The sequence below is a fragment of the Rhodofomes roseus genome (assembly GCF_022264815.1).
Source record: "Rhodofomes roseus strain CIRM-BRFM 1785 chromosome Unknown C8Q71scaffold_12, whole genome shotgun sequence".
Lineage (NCBI taxonomy): Eukaryota > Fungi > Basidiomycota > Agaricomycetes > Polyporales > Fomitopsidaceae > Rhodofomes > Rhodofomes roseus.
Window position 1 is genome coordinate 542,965 of NW_025952968.1, and position 18,746 is coordinate 561,710.

At 56.3% G+C, this 18,746-nt stretch overlaps 7 protein-coding genes across 7 annotated transcripts; 4 read left to right on the plus strand and 3 right to left on the minus strand.

The window, feature by feature from the left end:
* Position 1: 1 nt before the first annotated feature.
* On the minus strand, positions 2–2,710 carry C8Q71DRAFT_869799 (asparagine synthase-domain-containing protein). The gene is made up of 13 exons (XM_047928319.1): positions 2,562–2,710; positions 2,352–2,497; positions 2,282–2,299; positions 2,133–2,233; positions 2,053–2,074; positions 1,800–1,997; positions 1,471–1,628; positions 1,343–1,423; positions 1,056–1,296; positions 977–1,000; positions 854–919; positions 610–804; positions 2–552 (listed from the first exon to the last, which is right to left on the minus strand). Exons 1-13 carry the CDS (start codon positions 2,671–2,673, stop codon positions 232–234), a joined length of 1,683 nt encoding a protein of 560 aa, XP_047778106.1. The 5' UTR covers positions 2,674–2,710; the 3' UTR covers positions 2–231.
* A 306-nt stretch (positions 2,711–3,016) lies between these two features.
* On the minus strand, positions 3,017–4,935 carry C8Q71DRAFT_797273 (6-phosphogluconate dehydrogenase; the record flags this gene model as incomplete). The annotated part of the gene is made up of 9 exons (XM_047925732.1): positions 3,017–3,072; positions 3,133–3,211; positions 3,269–3,562; positions 3,616–3,827; positions 3,881–4,147; positions 4,200–4,616; positions 4,678–4,780; positions 4,836–4,869; positions 4,922–4,935. The coding sequence occupies 9 exons, from the start codon at positions 4,933–4,935 to the stop codon at positions 3,017–3,019; spliced, it is 1,476 nt and encodes a 491-aa protein (XP_047778107.1).
* Positions 4,936–5,699: 764 nt separating this feature from the next.
* Positions 5,700–7,423, plus strand: C8Q71DRAFT_858582 (aminotransferase; the record flags this gene model as incomplete). The annotated part of the gene is made up of 9 exons (XM_047927531.1): positions 5,700–5,840; positions 5,908–5,988; positions 6,060–6,126; positions 6,182–6,345; positions 6,411–6,519; positions 6,574–6,720; positions 6,768–6,935; positions 6,988–7,197; positions 7,251–7,423. The coding sequence occupies 9 exons, from the start codon at positions 5,700–5,702 to the stop codon at positions 7,421–7,423; spliced, it is 1,260 nt and encodes a 419-aa protein (XP_047778108.1).
* Positions 7,424–7,475: 52 nt separating this feature from the next.
* On the plus strand, positions 7,476–9,150 carry C8Q71DRAFT_93504 (uncharacterized protein). Its single transcript, XM_047929204.1, has 4 exons — positions 7,476–8,266; positions 8,318–8,701; positions 8,766–8,948; positions 9,000–9,150. Exons 1-4 carry the CDS (start codon positions 7,700–7,702, stop codon positions 9,039–9,041), a joined length of 1,176 nt encoding a protein of 391 aa, XP_047778109.1. The 5' UTR covers positions 7,476–7,699; the 3' UTR covers positions 9,042–9,150.
* C8Q71DRAFT_93523 (uncharacterized protein) lies at positions 9,126–10,420 on the minus strand. Its single transcript, XM_047929205.1, has one exon. The coding sequence runs from the start codon at positions 10,285–10,287 to the stop codon at positions 9,259–9,261; it is 1,029 nt and encodes a 342-aa protein (XP_047778110.1). The 5' UTR covers positions 10,288–10,420; the 3' UTR covers positions 9,126–9,258.
* Positions 10,421–10,542: 122 nt separating this feature from the next.
* C8Q71DRAFT_811277 (glycoside hydrolase superfamily) lies at positions 10,543–13,022 on the plus strand. Its single transcript, XM_047926058.1, has 10 exons — positions 10,543–11,045; positions 11,096–11,113; positions 11,170–11,282; positions 11,341–11,515; positions 11,568–11,722; positions 11,790–11,831; positions 11,882–11,948; positions 12,017–12,139; positions 12,195–12,408; positions 12,466–13,022. Exons 1-10 carry the CDS (start codon positions 10,850–10,852, stop codon positions 12,743–12,745), a joined length of 1,383 nt encoding a protein of 460 aa, XP_047778111.1. The 5' UTR covers positions 10,543–10,849; the 3' UTR covers positions 12,746–13,022.
* A 2,410-nt stretch (positions 13,023–15,432) lies between these two features.
* Positions 15,433–17,708, plus strand: C8Q71DRAFT_724348 (uncharacterized protein; the record flags this gene model as incomplete). The annotated part of the gene is made up of 2 exons (XM_047921630.1): positions 15,433–15,751; positions 15,799–17,708. The coding sequence occupies 2 exons, from the start codon at positions 15,433–15,435 to the stop codon at positions 17,706–17,708; spliced, it is 2,229 nt and encodes a 742-aa protein (XP_047778112.1).
* Positions 17,709–18,746: the final 1,038 nt, after the last annotated feature.

Below are 18,746 nucleotides of genomic sequence, written 5' to 3' on the forward strand. Positions count from 1 at the left end.
TTTTCCGGCGCCTAAGTACGTGTCTTGATCATGAGCGCGGCCCGCCCTCACGCAGTATTTGAGCCCCAATGAGGCAGGTCGTCGTAGATGCGCTGAGCACCAAGGTCCATTCTTCAATTTCTTGCCGCCGTCAGAAGAGTACATCTGCAGGACTCAGGTCACGGCCTAACAATTGATAATGGCATGCCTGAAGCATATCTCCGTCTATCTAATAAGAAACACTAAAAGTTTCTATCGTATAAGTAACTCGCCGTGCTTGTCTCCTTCACCTGGTGCCATCCGAGCAGAGTGACTCCCAAACTGCATGGCCCGCTTCTTTCTTGCACTGGCTTCCACCAAGCCCACCTTCCTCGCGGCCAACCTCAGAAGCAACTTCTCTCCAAGACCTGATTCAAGTCTTGGATCTACCTTGAGATGTACCGGCAATTGGGCGAGGAAGGAGACGACTGATAGTGACAGGAATGGATGTCGTGTCTCCTTACCCTGGGATGATATCACCCGATCGTCACGACCCAAGTTTCTAATTGGTATGCGATCTAATTCGAGCTGGAGCTAGACATATCCGAGCTGTCAGCACACTCGAATGCCGGATGTTATGGACAACTTCACCTCGTCAACGATCGCTTGCCACCCACCATGCTTGAACGCAGTCCGGAAGCGGCCGTATCCGCCCATGAGCTCGTCAGAGCCTAATCCATTGAGTAAGACCCGCGCAGTACTGGTGTATGGTACTGGTTGCGCTGCTGGTCCGGATCGCACCTCGCCGACGCCGCGCGCAGCGAAATACAGTGCCATGGCGAGACTCTGTGAAGGAGTCAAGCGCAGGCTGGTCATACACTTGGAAGCCTCGTACCAGATCCATGACTGTCCGACTTGGATACATTATTGCTTCTACAATCGGACGTGCACTTCGTGACTCCTAGGACAGTTCTGTTCAGTGACAATTGTTCGTGATACCTTTGACACCTCGCTTAACTTCAAATGGCACGTTGATCTCGACCTACACATAGTCTCTTAGTGAGTGCATCCTGGATCCCGGCGCAATGGATGCATACAAAGTTCCAAGTGCGGCCTGGGCACAATCTCCTCAATTCCTCGACCTCTTGCAGACCAGTCAGGCGATCCGGGACGTCATACGAGATTTCGATGGCCGAATAATCCAGTCCTTCGCGCAACTTTTGCTTTCGTTCTCGCTTAGGTAGCCCGCCGATATTACCCTCAACCTTGACAGTGATCTTGCGCGGATTTTCGAAGGCAACATTCAGAAGGTCAATTGGCTCTGACGGATCGGCGTGCCTGAGGCGGACGGTAAGTCATGCAAACGCAAGAGTGGTCAACGCACCTGCTCGCCAGAAATGCCAGCATGGTAGAGTCGATTCCGCCGCTAAATAGAACCGCGACTCGAGCCTGTGAGCTCGCTTCCCTATAGTTGTTCAGTGTCCAGCAGATAGAAGAAGGCGATCACCCTACCCTCTTTTGGGTATATCGCGAACACGTAGCATGACACTGCGATCCAATTGGTCGATCAGGCCGTCGACGGCAGTGACGAGATGAGGGAGGATTCCATCTAAGTGCTGGACTTTCAGTGGGTCGTCTGGCAGTAGACGATTGATATGTTCTATTCGAGCCTGCGGATACATCAATGGAGGAGTCCACATAGGAAAAACCATACCTACAAAGTGGGGATCAGAATCACTGCCGTAGCGAGGTATTGCACGCAGAGATTCAATGGGAGCCAACCCTATCTTGAACACAGTGACAGTCAGTAGAGGGTGTCTGATATACTAGCCAGAACTTACATCTTCACGCAAACTTAAAGCTGTGACGTCGATTGCGTATAGATGCTCAGTTGACAGCTCTTCCCAGACATAGCTCGGATGCGACCCAACGGACACTGAAGTCAACACAAAGTGCGGCTGTTCCCGCGTTGGTCTGTGAATTAGCAGTGACCGCCTGCCCAATGGGTCTCTCCCGAAGTATAGCGTCTGCGTTGATTGCTGCACGGCATGAATTCAGCTCTACCGTCCAGACCCGGAACAACTATAGACTCACCTGGTAGTACACGAATGCATACCTAAGAACAGTTAATCCGAGACTCAGCACCTCTGGGAGGGAGCCATGTCTCAACTCACGGGCCTTCAATGCTACCCATGCAATCGCGGATCTCCGCCGGGGTTTGCAGGTTGCGCAACAGAGAGAACAGCTGTTCACCATCGTTCTCTGTAGAAGATACCTGTATAGTCTTAGACGGACAGTTCATCAAATTCGTCAGAGTACCCACCTCAATTCCATCGAAGATCTATGGAATCGAGATTAGCACCAATAGTGTTTTTGCGTTCAGCTCGGCGCACCTCGCCGTTCCAGCACAAAATATTCCCTTGCTCATCCCTATGCGGCTGGGAGACAAACGACTCGCCTCTCAGGCGAAGTTCTGACGCTGTGAAAGACAGGCGACAGTTCTCCTCCAGGAGGACTACCGTGTCTTGGGCATCAGGGCCTAAGACGAAATAAAACATCAGTGAGTCTCATTGCAGGCGTTCCACAAATGCTCCTCCACGTACCACGAGAGGCGTTGGCGGCTTGCAATCGCTCATACAGCTGATTGAACCTTTCAATAACGACGGAATCATCCCCTGCCAATGCAGGAACGGCTGAGAAGAGGATCCCACACATGAACGTCTTGTTCAAATTAGTCGCTTGCCAAATCGGGACTCGCATCCTCAGTGCACATCCAACGCGTTCGGCGACATATATAGGCCATTACAGATGCTGAAGCAGCGACAGCCTTGACAAGGTCTATTGTCGCAGCGATCAACACGAAGATATGAATGCAATATAGGATGCTTTCGTCTGACTATTGCGTTCTAGCGATACAACAAGTATCATACTCCTTCCTTGACGTCGACTCGATCGAACACGCCGCGTATCGACTGCCCGAAAAAAGTATACATGATTCAACAGCTGCGATCATTTCTTCTATCCCCCCTCGGAATGCGCACAAGGACGCAGACAGTGCTTAAGCGGAGTACGAGCTTGCCGAGACATTGCCGCCACGACCGGTCCAGTTGATGTCTAGCCATTCGACATCAGTTCAACTGCGGTACGACAGCAAGTCATTGTAGAGATACTTACGGATGTCCTCGCCAGCCTTGAGCTTCGCGTTCTCCTTGCCGGGCACGACCTTGAAGGTGTGCGCACCGAAGTAGTCACGCTAACGAACATCACTATGAGCAACGATATATGACACCACTTGGTGCTGGCAACGTACCTGCGCCTGGAGGATGTTCGCAGGCACGACCTCGCTCCTGTAGCCGTCGAAGAACGCAAGGGCGGTGCTGAACGCGGGCGTCGGGATACCCCAGAGCACGGCCTGCGCGATGATGCGCCGCCAGCCGGGCTGCGCCTTGTGGACGGCCTTGTTGAAGAAGTCGTCGAAGAGCAGCGACTCGAGGTTGGCGGTCTTCGTGTACGCAGACGTGATGTCCCCAAGGAAGACGGACTTGATAATGCAACCGCCACGCCACATGCGCGCAATACCGGCGTAGTTGAGGTTCCAGTTTTGCTGGAGACAATGGGATCAGCTGAAGCGCGTGTGCACGTAAGTTGAGGTCCTACCTCCTTCGCGGTCTCACGCATGAGCATGAAACCTTGGGCGTAAGAGATGATCTTAGACGCATACAGCGCCTGCTCGAGGTCGTCGAGGAACTGCTTCTTGTCACCCTTGAACTCCTCTTTCTGCGGGCCACTGATGACCTTGCTCGCACGGACACGCTCCGACTTGATGGACGACAGGCAACGAGCGAACACGGCCTCACCAATGAGAGTGACTGATTGGATGATGAGAGGACTATCCATTTTCCTCAAATGGCCGACGACTTACCAGGCATGCCGGCGTCAAGCGCAGCAATAGCCGTCCACTTCCCGGTACCCTTCTGACCTGCAGCATCGAGGATCTTGGTGACCATGGGCTCACCATCGTCATCGTTGAACTTGAGGATGTTCGCGGTGATGTCGATGAGGAAGGAGTCGAGGACACCCTTGTTCCACTTCAAGAAGATGTCTGCGATCTCACTCTCAGGGAGACCAAGGCCGCGCTTGAGGATGTCGTATGCCTCGGCGATAAGCTGCATGTCACCGTATTCAATACCTTGATACAAGTCAGTATCTCATGGCGATGCCGTCGTGAGAAGGGCTCTCACCATTGTGGACCATCTTCACGTAGTGACCTGCACCGGTCTCACCGACCCAGTCACAGCACGCCTCGCCGTTGACCTGAGCGGCAGTAGCCTGGAAGATCTCCTTGATATGGGGCCATGCCGCGGGCGAACCACCGGGCATGAGTGAGGGGCCGTAACGGGCACCCTCCTCACCGCCGGACACACCAGAGCCGACGAACAAGAAACCCTTCGACTCAAGCTCCTCGGTGCGGCGGATGGAGTCGGGGTAGTGGGAGTTACCACCGTCAATGACGATGTCACCCGGCTCGAGGAATGGGATGAGCTGCTCGATGAACGAATCGACAGCCGGACCGGCCTTCACAAGGAGGATGATCTTCCGGGGCCGCTTGAGCTTAGCACAGAGCTCCTGAATCGAGTGCGCGCCCAGGACGTTCGTGCCTAATCGCCGAGCGCCTCATTGGTAAGACTGCATGACGCGTATTCGAGGAGCGGTACCCACCCTTGGCCTCGTTGGCGAGGAAGTGGTCGACCTTGCTGGTCGTTCGGTTGTACGCAACGACCGTGAAGCCCTTGTCGTTCATATTGAGGATCAAGTTTTGACCCTAAGACGGTTGGCTGTCAGAAGGATACAGGAAGATGAGCGATCTGAACGCGTACCATGACGGCCAAGCCAATGAGGCCGATGTCACCACTGCGTACATGTGAGTAGACTGCATGTGTGCGATTCGATGCTCAGCACGTACGTGGGCGCGGACATTGCGGATAAAACAGAGGAAAGTCTGGAGGAGATGGTCGTGGTAGGGGTCGAAGATGCAGGAGCGTTGGGGTGATGTCGATGAGATATAGAGCCTGACGTCTTTGTCACGCCGGTCCGGGCCAGCGTGGGACGATCTCCCATAACGAGGGCTGAAGACGGCAAAACTCCTCTTACCGCCCCGCAGTCCGTTCCGTTGCCTCACACGCGTGCGGACTCTTACGGAGACCGACAAGAGCACGGCTGGCAAGAGCTAGCAGTAGTGTGCACGACGACTGATACAGTGATACTTATGCCGATGCTGACTCTTGCCCCGACACACAATCTCGTGCTTTCTCTTCGCACCGGACCACTCCCCGACGCCGTCGCGTTCCGATCGATAGCAAGATTCAAGACGCGTCTGTCACACGACCCCTGTGATGCCCGTGACGCGACGCGCCATTAGTCACGTGACTCTCTCTGTGCGTCCTGAACCTCATACAAGGCCGTAGACTGCGAATCCGATCCTCTTACGCACCAGGGAGCTGCACGGATTACGACGATCCTTGCCGTTGAATTCGCTGGGGTTTTATCGTCCCAGCGAACGGAAGAACGGCGAGGGTCGGCGATACTTCGGGCATTGCCGAAAGCGGCCTCGCGTCACTCATTCCATTCGGATTCTGCGACCAGCCGGGCAGTTGACTCCTGGTTGACTCTGCAGTGACTCGAAGCCCTGTGCTGTTGGGTACATAGCAGTCCTCCAGCCTCCGCACATCTCAGTTTTGACGATGTTCCGACCAAGGTTGTCTTCGCTTCCCAATGGAAGTGCCTTGCAGAACTGCAAGCCCCCCGCATCGTCTTCTGTGTTCGGTAGCTCGCGCTACACAAGACATCATGCGCGGTTTCATTCCACACAGGCGGACGTCCAGGTGGGTTCTATCCTTTTCCAGACTGCATTACAGGCTTCTCAATATGCCATCTGCCTCTGTGCAATAGGCTTCGCGTGTGCAGGTAGAGCTGTCCCAAAACCGTAAACCACGGCCGGATCCGGCAAACCTATCGTTCGGCAAAGTCTTTGTGAGGCATCCTGTTCATACACTCCAGCCGAGAGGAACCACTGATTACTGGGCTTGCGTGTCTGAAAACAGACGGATCACATGCTAACAATACCGTGGAAGGCTTCGTCTGGCTGGGGTGCTCCGCAGATTCATCCGTGTAAGTAGTTACTATGTTTACTCGATCACACCCCTTCTGATTCAGTTATGTACAGACCGGCCGTTCTCGCTTGAACCTAGTGTTGGCGTGTTCCACTATGCACAGTGTCTTTTCGAAGGTCTCAAGGCCTACCGGGACGAGACAGGAAAGGTCACCCTGTTCCGGCCAGACATGAACATGGAGCGGATGAACACGAGTGCTCAGCGTATCGCATTACCAGTACGTCTTTTCCTCCCGTGTGAGCGCAAAGTAGACGTATTCACTCACGTTTGTGTGACGGATAGGCTTTCAACGGGGACGAGGTCATCGAACTGTTGAAGCAGCTGATTCGTTTAGACAAGGACTGGATCCCAAATGTCCCTGGATATAGCCTGTATATTCGTCCCACGATGAGTGTGTAGTTCGTTTCCTTTTCCCGCTCGACCGCCTTCTCATAAGTATCTTTAGTCGGTTCGCAGCCCGTTATCGGTATCGCCCCACCAAGTGAGGCGCTCCTCTTCGTGATTTGCAGCCCTGTCGGACCATACTACCCCGAGGGCTTCAAGCCGGTAGCTCTGTATGGGACCACCGAGTACAGCCGGGCTGCTCCAGGAGGTATTTTCGGCCGAATAACCGTCGATACGTCCCCTCATGAGTTGCAGGTATCGGTGCCTACAAGCTTGGTGCCAACTATGCTGCGGGATTGATCGCCCAGAAGGAGGCTGCGAAGAAGGGCTATGTTCAAAACCTGTGGTTACACGGCCCCGAACACCATGTCACGGAAGTCGGCACTATGAATGCCTTCGCAGTGTTCAAGCGCCCCGACGGTAGTGAGTAACCGCCTGCTTATCGGACCCTCCGTTCTCACCCTGGTGTTCGTAGCTACTGAGATTGCAACGCCTCCGTTGGACGGGATGATCCTGCCTGGTATCACCCGCGACTCTGTGCTGAACATCGCGCGGGACCACGTAGCGGGCAAGTACAAGATTGCCGGCCTCCCCGACAAGTTGGTCGTCTCGGAACGCCAGATGACGATGCGCGAGGTCAAGGAGGCTGCTCAATCAGGCAGCCTGGTTGAATTCTTCGGCACAGGTCAGTGCTGCACGGAGCCTCCTGACGGTCAGTCGGCTGACACCAATTTGTAGGCACAGCGGCTGTCATTAGCCCCGTGAACAAGATTGGTTACCTTGGCGAGGACATCCAAATTCCGACTGGGCCTGATGGCATGGGTCCTGTTTCGCGTCCGATCTGGCAGCAGCTGGTCGGCATCCAAACGGGCATCATTCAACACCCATGGAGTGTTGTGGTTGTGGAGTAGATGTTGTCTGCGCACTGCGGCGAGGGAAGATCGCTGCAACAGTACGGGTGAAAGTATCATACAGGTCGTCTAGCACCGTAGTACTACTCAGAGTGCTGCTGATATATCGCTATTTCTCGAGGACAGTCTTGGTGAGGATATTGCAGCTACTTATTGCACGTCGGACCCTCGGAGTGAGACACAACGGCGGCATGACATCAGATCACCCGGCAGTCTGAGAACCGGCTGGTAGCACGACTCGAAGTTCCACATGCCCCGCTACAGCACGGCTCTTCCATGGCATTGCAGCAGGTTGCTCGCTGTCCCCGCCCTCTACTCACCGCCCGCTGCCTCATCCAACCACGCGCCGACGTCAGGCCCTACGCCGTAGTCGGATCCACCACCTTCATCGGGAAGCCACCCGCGCCGCCTGACCCTCCTTCCGTGCCAGGCCCAGGTGCGAACGTCGGTGGGAACGCCTCGCCCTCCCTCTCCTCGAGCTTCGACGCCCACATCCTCGCCGAACTCCGGCGCAATGCGCAACTGCAGGGCGAACACACCTTGGGGGCAACTCGAGGCCCCGCCGCGCGGCAGACGCAGCTCCCGGAGCTGATCGAGCAGTACGTCGACCGCAGCGGGCTCGTGCTCGACGCGTCGCTGCCGTACGAGAGCCGGCCCGCGCAGGAGCGCCGCGTCGTGTTCGATGCGGAGGAGGAGGCGGAGGCGTCGGTGGCGATGGTCGTGCACGTCGCGGAGAACGGCGCGGAGCACAAGATCACGTATTGCTCCGGGTTCGCGCTCAGCGCGCCCAAGCTCGCGGAGGGCCAGGCTCTGTATGTGACGTGCGCGCATACGCTCGAGGAGGTGCGTGCTCTGTTGGCGGGAGTTTGGATGGTAGACTGACGCTGCCTCAAGATCCGCTTTAACCCTGTCGTGCGTCCGCTGCTGTCCACGCAGCGTAGTGCGGCGTTGCCAGGCCCCTCAGGCTCGTTCGTGATTACAGGGACTTCGTCCCGCCCGACGTTCAGCCCTGTCTCCTCTATCCTCTCTTCTCTGCATCGTTCAGATCTGGTCCTACTCTCCGCCGCGTCCTCTGCTCGGCCCCCTCTGCGCGCCCTCCCCGTATCGCCCTATCCAGCGCATCCGGGCACACGGATCCGTGCGCACTTCGTGACAAACAAACCACCGACGTCCGGGCCTGATGCGGAGGGCTGGCGGCCATGGGTCGGTGGGACGTGGAGTAAGTGGGTCAGAGGGTCGATTGTAGGTTACCGGGACCTGGCTGGCCGGGAGGCGAAGGTGCGTCGTTGTCCTGTTGATACCTCTTCTGAACTAATCTTATGTATGTCGACGTCGCATCTAGCCCGGCACATATGATGCGCTCTCACATATGCTGTTCGACCCTCCACCTACGCCAGGGTCCAGCGGCGGGCCGATCGTAGACGAGGAGAGCGGAGCGGTCATTGGGATTATGTTGGGGACACAGATGCGGAATAGAATAGAAGGCGTGTCCGGCTGGGGAGCACCGTCCGAGCTGATCTTCGAGGTATGGTTTCCCTCTGTTGCAATGGCTAGCGCTCACATTGCACATTTGTAGATGTTCAGTCTGCCAGGCTTGAAACTCAAGAACCGCACGTAGTCGACGTGAAGAGCCAATATACCTTCCTTAATACCTGTAATCTGCTTTCGTTGCCTTGTTGTGTTACAGTATATGCTATTCGTCTCGCTGCTCACTCACAATTATCGGATATTAGTCAGTCCACGGCATTCTGTCAATTGAAACATACAGCAGCATGATACAAGAAGCAGGACACATACGTCCACATGCGGTCGCCTTTAGTCCACGGTTGATCTGGCTAAATTCCCGTCGGCTTACACCACACTTTATGGTACTTCCAGGCCAACGCATTGCACTCTTTGCAGAACCTGGCTTGCTTGCATTGCGAACAGCGCGTTTCCACCCCGTTCTTCCCGCAGTACCCGCAGAAATAGACGTCGCCGTTCGCCATCTTCTTCAGACGACTCAGGACCATTTCTGCGAGGTCGTCGCCCTGCTTTCGGATGTGCGCTGGAGACAATGCTATCTTGCCCGACGCCACCAAATCCCCCGATTCCTGCGCGAAGCGCGGTAGGACTTTTTCGTGATAGTCGACGCCCCTCTCGAGCGCGAAGGGTTCGTTCGCCCTGCCGCGGCCGCCGATTTGCATGAGTGCGAGATCAAGAGCGACGCGGGTGTCGTCCTCGGCGTCTGTGGAGACGGGATTGCCCACGAAGAGGTACACCCAGGGCATTGGCTGCAGGAAGCCCGACTGGTGTCGCTCCCACTCGATCATCTGGGGTCCGAGGACCTCCTCGTAGGTAACGATGTAACATGCCTGGTGAGGGAGGACCTGCATCTCCATAACCATGACGTCGGTTGGCGAGCATATGAGCTCGTACCCGGACGAGGTGCGTGCGCGGAGGCGCGCCGTGGGCGGGAGGCTCTCGAAGACGCGTTGCGCGACGTACGCGAGCATGAAGCCGCTGTCGTAGGTCTTGCAGCGCCAGTACGCGCTCTCCAGCGCGCGCCGAGTGAGCTCGACGCCCTGCTGGAGCTTGACCCCATCGCGATGTGCGAAGTTTTCGAACGTGACGCGTAGTTTCTGTTTGGAGTCTCGGCGAAGGACGTATGCGAGCCTCTTTTGCCCCTGTTTCTCGGCGGCACTCCATTCGGGGAGGAAGGCAATGCGGCCAGGGAGGGTCTGCATGTCGTCGGAGTCGGCGATGACTTCGACCAGCTGGGATTTAGCGAATCTTTCTTCGCTGCGGGCGTGGCAGTCGAGGATGATGGCTGCAAGGTCGTGCAGGTCGAGCACAAAGTCTGCGGGGAAGTCGGGCGACGACATGGCTAGCTTGCTGTTGGTCGAAGTGCAAGTCAGTGTGCGACGAGGCCCATTAAGCGTACATGCCCATTTTACGTGTAACTAGGAAGCGCCTTGAGTCAAAATGGACGTGAGCGGATGCGTGGGCTTGACTTCGGGAGGGAAGCAAGGGAAGCAGGAGTGACGTCACGCGACGGGCCTGCAGACGCGTCGCGCTCGTGACAGGAAAGGCAGCGACTCTTCGTGGCCTTGCTCCCGCAGCCTTGCATTGGACCAGTACTAATATTGTCCGCCAAGTGTCCGTCCTCGCGGGCCCGCCTTGCGCATACAACAGCGATGTCCCGTCTGCACACCTTCCTGCCCGCTCTTCGTTGCCGTCAGCTGCGTTCTTCCCTCGTCAGATGATTGCCCGTCGGTGTGAACTTCACCGTCTCGCGAGTATCTCATCTTCTCCGAACCACCTGCCGCGCAATCCTGCATTTCATGCGCATGCTCCACCCCGGAACGTGCCAAGTAGAAGCGCTCCTCGCCGTTCTTATATCGCCTTGCGCATTCGCCCGCAGCGGACATCTCCAACCGAGCAGCCATGGCGACCTCTAGTCTCCTGCTCGTCCTTGCGCTCCAGCTCTCCGGTGCTCTGGCGCACAACAACGGCCTAGCCCTGACCCCTCAGATGGGCTGGAATACATACAGCCATTTTGGCTGCGACTTCTCTGAGGATGTCATCATGAGTGTAGCTCAGTCTTTCATCGCCAATGGACTGCCGGATTATGGCTACGAATGTGGGTATATCATTTGTCTGTAGGCAATGTACTTTTTGACATTATGGCAGATATTCTACTGGATGATTGTGAGTGTGGAGTCGCGCCGGCAGCTCGCCCTGCCTACAGACGTTGTGCGCTCCAGGTTGGCAAGCTCCAGCGCGAAATGAAACCACTGGGGCACCGGTAGCAGACCCTACTAAGTTCCCGAACGGACTAGCATCCCTCGCTGACCAGATCCATTCTCTCGGCCTGAAGGTGAGCGGACAGTAGAAGCGAATGACCATGACGTTCGACTATCAAAACCGATCTTCAGTTCGGCATCTACAGCGATGCAGGGAAGTGCGTGATTATGCTCGATGCTTTCCGGAGACGCAGGCACTTCAACTCGATTGCTTCTCCTAGATACACCTGCGGAGGCAGATTCGCGTCACTTGGTTATGAGACCATTGACGCGCAGACGTACGCAGAATGGGGGATGGACTATCTCAGTGAGATTTGCTTCACTTCTCCACGAGTTCAAAGTCAAATCGAGAATCGCAGAATATGACAACTGCTACAACGAGGGGCAGGCAGGCACCCCGAAACTCTCCTATGACCGTCACGCGAACATGTCGAATGCCTTGAACGCGACCGGGCGACCTATTTTATATTCAATGTGCAACTGGGGCGAGGATGGGCCTTGGAACTTCGCACCTGTATGTTCGCTGCCAATCTACCATGTTCGGACACCACGGTTGATATTTGATATGTGCCGATATGCAGACAATAGCTAATAGCTGGCGTATCTCAGGCGACATCTACGATGTGAGCTTTCGCGTTTTCTGTCGCATGGGGCACTGATGTTTATGCAACAGAACTACGACCGCTTCGACGAGCGATGTCCATGTACATCTATGCTTGACTGCAAGCTCCCTGGATACCGTATGTCTCCGGCCCACGGCTTGAACGTCCTTACATACCTTCTGGCATCCGCTGATTGGTCCCGTTAGAATGCGCGATGACACGCATCATCGATTTCGTAGCTCCGCTCAGCCAAAAGGCAGGCCCAAACCATTGGAATGATCTTGACATACTCCAAGTAGGCAAAGGTGGAATGACTTACGATGAATACGGTGCGCGCACCCGCTCTGCAGTCTCACTGGTAGACTCATGTGCTTGCCATCGTAGTGACGCACTTCTCGATGTGGGCGCTGTTGAAGAGCCCGCTCATACTCGGCAACGACGTGACGAGCATGACGAACGAGACGCTCTCTATCATCACGAACGACGCGATCATCGCTGTCAACCAGGACGCAAACGGCTCGCCGGTCGAGCGCAGGTGGAACACACCGATCTCTACGGGCGGCACGCTCTCCCTGTGGTCAGGCAGCCTCGTCAAAAAGTGAGCCTCCATCCCGTTCTCTCCCGGCCCAGTCTGACTCGCGACGATGATGTATAGCACCTTCGTCGCCGCACTGATGAATACGTCGCCCGACGCGCAGACCGTGAGCGTGAACTTCACGGACGTGTTCATCGACCAGGGCGCGAGCTATCAGGCGGGGACGTACGAGATCTACGACCTCTGGCAGAAGGACGACGCGGGCGCGTGGGGCGCAAGCGTCGGCACATACACGGGATCCATACCGAACGTCCAGATCGGCGCACACCAGGTGAAGGTGTGGAAGGCTGTGCCGACGAGCAGCGACAGTGCGAGTAGGAGAGATCTGTCGGAGCTGTGAGGCTGGGTGGGTCTTGAACAGTTGGGTGTCGGACAGTTGGGTTTATAGAAGCGAAGTTGAGGCGAATTTATCATTAGCCGCCGCCCGGATTGGTGCACTTGAAGGGCTCGTTCGCGCGACTGCGGGCGCCGACTTGCACGAACCCGAGAACATTGGCAGTAGCCACTACGTCCGTTGGCTTAAATTTTCGAGCGTAGAAACAATCGGCGGACGGGAGGCTCTGGCGTGATTCAGATGTGCGAGAGGATGAATCCATGTAGTAGGATCTACAGTGCCGGTACGCACTGGAGTTTGCCTTGGGCGCAATGTGCAGACTTTGAACAGGAGTGACGTCACGCGAGGCAGGCCGGACGCGTCGCGCTCGTGACACGCAAGCGGTGGCGGCGACCCGACTCGGCGAGTCCTCGCTGCGCTCACGGCCGTGCTCTTGCCAGTACAGCGTTGCAGCGTACCCGGACCATCACAAGGTCAGCCAAGTGCACATTCTCCCCCCGGGAGGGCTCGACACTGTCGAGTCCGGCGCAGGCCTTCTCGTGGCCCCGGGGGGTAAGTAACCTCACAAGAGGTGAAACGAACATGCGCTTAAAGGCTACCATCGTCAAACCAACGGTGACAGCCAAGGCCAACCAAAGCCTATAGCCATCGAGCTAAACACCGACACCTACGGTAGTACGGTTACTCGAGTAACCAGTAGTACATCACTACATGGCCTACAAGCCCCCCCAAAAAAAAAACAACCCAAACGCGGGACAATGGAGCGAACACGCTCCAATCGCTCACACACGAGTGAGACAGCGAGCTCACCAGCCGCAACAGCGAGCAAAAAAACCCCAAAATCGTACCACTAGACCAATAACCAAAACACGATCAGAAAAATGGCGCGACATCGGTCAAACCTCGGCCGACAACCCGCCAGTCACCAGACCGGCCAAACTCCGGACAACCCCGAAGACCAGTACAACGACAAATCTGAATGACGCCACTCATAAACCCGACCAAATCGGAATAGGATATTCCAACGCGGGAGCAACACAAACGAACATGACAAGGCCGCAAAAACCTCGGCTTAACCGGAGATAGGCGACCCAACCTCCGGACAAGCCAACTAGCCAATCAAATGAGGCCGCTAAAACCTCGGTTTAGCCAGAGAAGGGAGACCCAACCCCAGAACAGAACTCACCAGGCCAACCAAATAATTCCTGACCTATAAGCAACAACAAGAACATACCTAGAACACAAACAGGAGATAGCCAAAGCCCTGAATGCCCCATCTATGCGTATCTGAGGATGCACGTAGATACGGAATAACGCGGCCGAATAACGAACGAACTATCACGTCAACCACACAGAAGAAACGCCCAAGAAACAATATAAGGAGGCCCTGGAAGAGACGAACCACCTAGGCAGATAATGTTCCTCACCTTCAATCCCGAAGCTAACAACGAACAACATAAAGTCAACCCTACGATCTACGATCCCGCCGATCACACAACCCACCACACAACCCCCCAGAATCGACACAATCGACCCTATGCCCCACACCTAGCCAACAGATGCACAACTTACGATGTAACGGTGGAAGACACACCAGAGACAACAAGGAAAGGGGGCGGCAAGACATGGATAATACGAGATAATCCACAGAAACGAATAACAAGGAGTCACGTGATCACCATCAGAGCGGCAAGCCACGTTATAGGATCAGGGAGGGTGTCGGAGATCACGGGGTTCACAAAGCACTGGGCTACCTTCAATCTGACGGGCGGACACAAGGACGAGCAGATAAACGTCCGAGCACCAATCCCCTGGTGCAACCTCGGAAAGCTGGACAGCTTCGCACACACGCTCCACTACCCCACCCTATCCGATACCCCCCTCCCACATACATCATTCCGCAACCGTCCATCATTCGACCCAGACCACGGTAATCCATACGAATTCGAGACGGACCCGAGGGAATCGGAGAAGCTGTACGAAAGATTAACAAGGAACAGGAGACTGGGAAAGATACTCGAATCACAGAGGCCAATGACGCTGAAAGATAATCAGGACTAGAGACACAATGATAGTACTCGTAATAAAGACATAACCGATCACTGAATAAGAACCAAAGAAGCCACCCAAAGAAGTCAACCCGATCGAGGCTCTATGAACCAAACCGGAACAACGGAACCCCAGACACAGCCCACGGGAAGTGCACGTGACGGGCCAAACAACGTGACCTCCTGCCAAATTAAGACCGAATGAACCCGGTAAACCACAAACGCCCACCGCCACTTCCAAAACGAGGCGTAATGAACCCGGCAACCACCCACCCCGAACAACGCAATAGACAACGCCACGCAACTCGCGCCCCGCACACCGTAACGCCAATGAAACGAAGAGGGGCCCTATCGCCGCCGAGTAGACACAATTCCAGGACGCGACGGCAAAGTAACTAGAAACAGCCCAACCCTAGCAGCACCGACGACGCCGCGATTTGACCCAGCCAAAATCTCAGACCGAAGATGGGAAGCGCAAGTGTCAGGAAGCGAATTATAATCCCTTCGCCCCCGCGCCCCCCGCACTCGAGCCTCGTATCTCGCATCTCGCATCCAGTAACGTACTCGCCGCGTCTTGCCTCACGAACCTCGCAACCCTCACTCCTCTAGCCATCTAACCCAGTCCTACACGACCCACCGTCCACAATGCAACCAACCCAAAGCGAGATCGCCGAGAACGTCAACACGAGCCAACCAGCGACAAACCAGCACGTGGAGCCGACTCGTGAGCCCGACATAACTGTTCCGACTCCCAGCCCCAACCCATGGAGGCCAATATCAACCCCGACGACGGAAGGAGAGGACGGAGCTCTGGTCAACACATTCCCAACTCCTCTCGAGGCAATGGCCCAGGCACACGCCCCAGCCGCTCAATCCAACGGCGCTCCTCAGTCACTGGAGGCTAACGTCGCCCCTGCTCCCACCCCAACGCAAAACAGCCACAAGGCCGAGACGAAAGGCCCAGGTAAATAGATATGGCAACCAGAGAACAAAAAACTAACGAACACCTAGCCAAGCGCGAGGAGTCGGCCGAGCTGACCAGCAAAGCCAACGCGAACCCCAAGAAGAACAAGAAGAACAAAAAGAAGAAGGAGCAAGCCGAGATCGGTAAAGGCGTTCCGACGGCGGCAGGAGTTGGGAGGATACTAGTGGAGGAAACGCCTACGACGAACAGGCTGACAAGCGTTAAACGCAGGAGGGTGGAAGAGGACACGGGCGACGAGGGCAAGCCCGCAGTCACCAACAGATTGCAGAGCACCGCCCCCGAAACACCTAGCCAATCCGACGACCTCCTCTCAGACCTAACCACGGGCGAGATTCAACTGAGCCCGACGCCGGCCGACGGCTACTTTAGCGACGGAGGCGTCAGCTACGCCGACGTTGATCAGGCCATGGAGGTCGATACGGAGGGCGACATCCTCCCCGAGCCCATGCCCACCCCACACACGCCACGGCAGAGAACGAGGCTTGTCCACAACGCACAAGACTTCTTCGCAGGTCGTGGAGCCACGGCACCCCCAGCATACCCCTCCATCCACGTCGATGAGCCGCGCGGCCCAGGCCCCATCCCTGAAACGCCCCAGACCCCAACTCCCACCAATATGCGTGACCTGCGGTTCAGGAGGTACGCCGACCACGAAACCAGGGGGGGCAGTATCCAGCCCCCTCCCACCAATGTCACAGTCCGTCTGGACGCCGCCAGACCGAGCCGCGAACACGTACCAGCTCCCCCGCTCAGCCAGCCCTCCCGTCAGGCGACGCCAGGACCGAGCGGTCACCGTAACCTCCTACCCATGCCAGCGCCGAGAGGCCCCGCCCTCCACCACCCAGCGTATATCACCATACGCGGCCCGACCGCGGCGACCCGCAGACCCCAGGAAGACTGGCCAGGTGTGTACGGCCGAGACGCCTTCTCCTGGACAGAGGGAATGAAGGCCGAACAGCATGAGGCGTGGACCGAAATCGCGAGGGAAAAGCCAGCCGTCCTCATCCAGGTCCCAGGACACGGAGCCGACGAACCGGAAACCACTGGTAGAGTGGAGAACATCATAGGGACGATCAAAGACTACCTTAATGTACACAGGTTCGTCGTTACCCCGGCCGTCTCCAAAGATCGAAACCCCAGGCGCAACCGCGCCCCTTATTGGTTCCTCCTCCACGAAACGACCGCCGAGACGTGTAACACCCTCCTCGAAGCCGAATGGCTAGACACCCCCCGAGGCACGATCAACATCCGACGCCTCACGGCGGACAACCCATCATACGCCGCGGCCTGGAGACTACCGGACAGGCTGGGCGTTACGGACGGTAACTATACCGCGTTCTTCGTCCGCGAGTTCCAGAGAGGAGACCTACGCAAGATGGTGCTAACATACCTATACGAGGACATTAACGAAGGCGGACACTGGCACGCATACTCAATTGAGGACGCCTTCGTCGAGTGGATAAGCACCATCCACGCAGACACCCTCAAGCTCGCCCGGGGCAACGAGCGGCCCGACCCCATCGTCCGGCTCTACGTGGAGTCACCCACCTATGACCCGAGGAAGTGGGAGACCTTCTGCGAAGGCGTGAGGGACCACAACTTCGGGAGCAGCCTAACTGGCCCCTCGGTACCTTTCCTTGACGAGATGCTCTGCTCGTACTGTCACTCCGTTGATCACCCGGTAGGCCTGTGCAAGGTGGCTAACATCCCCGGCTGGCATGACCCGGAGGCACCACGCCAGAACGCGAACCCCGCATCATCGACGCAAGACCGCAACGAAAGGGGCAGAGGCGGAAGAGGCGGACGAGGACACGGCGGGCGTGGTGGACGCGGTGGACGCGGTGGCAGTGGACGTGGCGGACGCGGGCGCGGCTATGGCTATGGCAATGGCAGGGGAGGTCGTTTTGACCGCTATGACCGCTACGACCAGTACTAGCTAAGCAACACTAACTGACAACCGTTGTCAGACGTGATACGGAACGACATATCTTGCACGCATATACACGTTGAACAAACAAACGACCCACCCAGTACCTATACACAGTCGAGTCACGAACACTGTCGATGTCTCATAACGCTTCCCTACGCTTCTTGTCGATGCCTGATCCGCGCGTAACAGTACCCTTCTTGACGCTCCAAGTAACTCTACTACAACGAATCCCACGTACTAACCCCCTCGCCGACTATACGATAACACATCACGAATGTACGCCACGAATGTACATAAGACAAACACATACACGCATAACAAGGTACATATATAAGGATAATACTGGGGCGCGAAGCACAAAGAGAAGCAATACACCCAAGACACCCAACTACACCGAAGATACGAATATACACACTAACAAATACTCCCAACAGCGGCGCGCTGGCGGCAAGATCGAGCCCAAATACACTGACTGCGTGAGCAGGACAGGAAAGCCGTGTACGCCGTCAGCAAGCCACCACAACCAAAGGGGACTACTTAGACTTCCCCTTGGCTGAGAAGCCAAAGCCAATCGTCGATAAGACGAATGGCATGTCCCCTGCGGGACTCAGGAGAAGTCCCCGCCCGCCGTGGATCGTTGTAGCGGCGGGAGAGATTAGCAACGGCGACAACATCATACACATCACACATAAACATGGACGTAACTCAGGCACACGGAACAGAGCCCCTCCGGGGAGAACAGCGTAGCGTGTCCCCCGCCCGCGAGGCACTGGACGATCCCCCAGAGGGAAACGGAGACGGGGCGACCCTCGGTAGCGCCCAGAGCGCGAACCCGATGACCGAGGGCCGGGTCAATGCAGCGCAAGCAATGGACGCTCCTATATCACACACACACAAAAAGAAAGGCCGCCGAACGAGGGCAGCCATAACAGTGGGAACGCTCAACGTAAACGGGAAAGGAAACCTGACCGGCACGAGCAATAATAAGTGGAACGCAATTAACCAACTCGTAAGGGAGCGTCGCATCGGAATATTAGCAATACA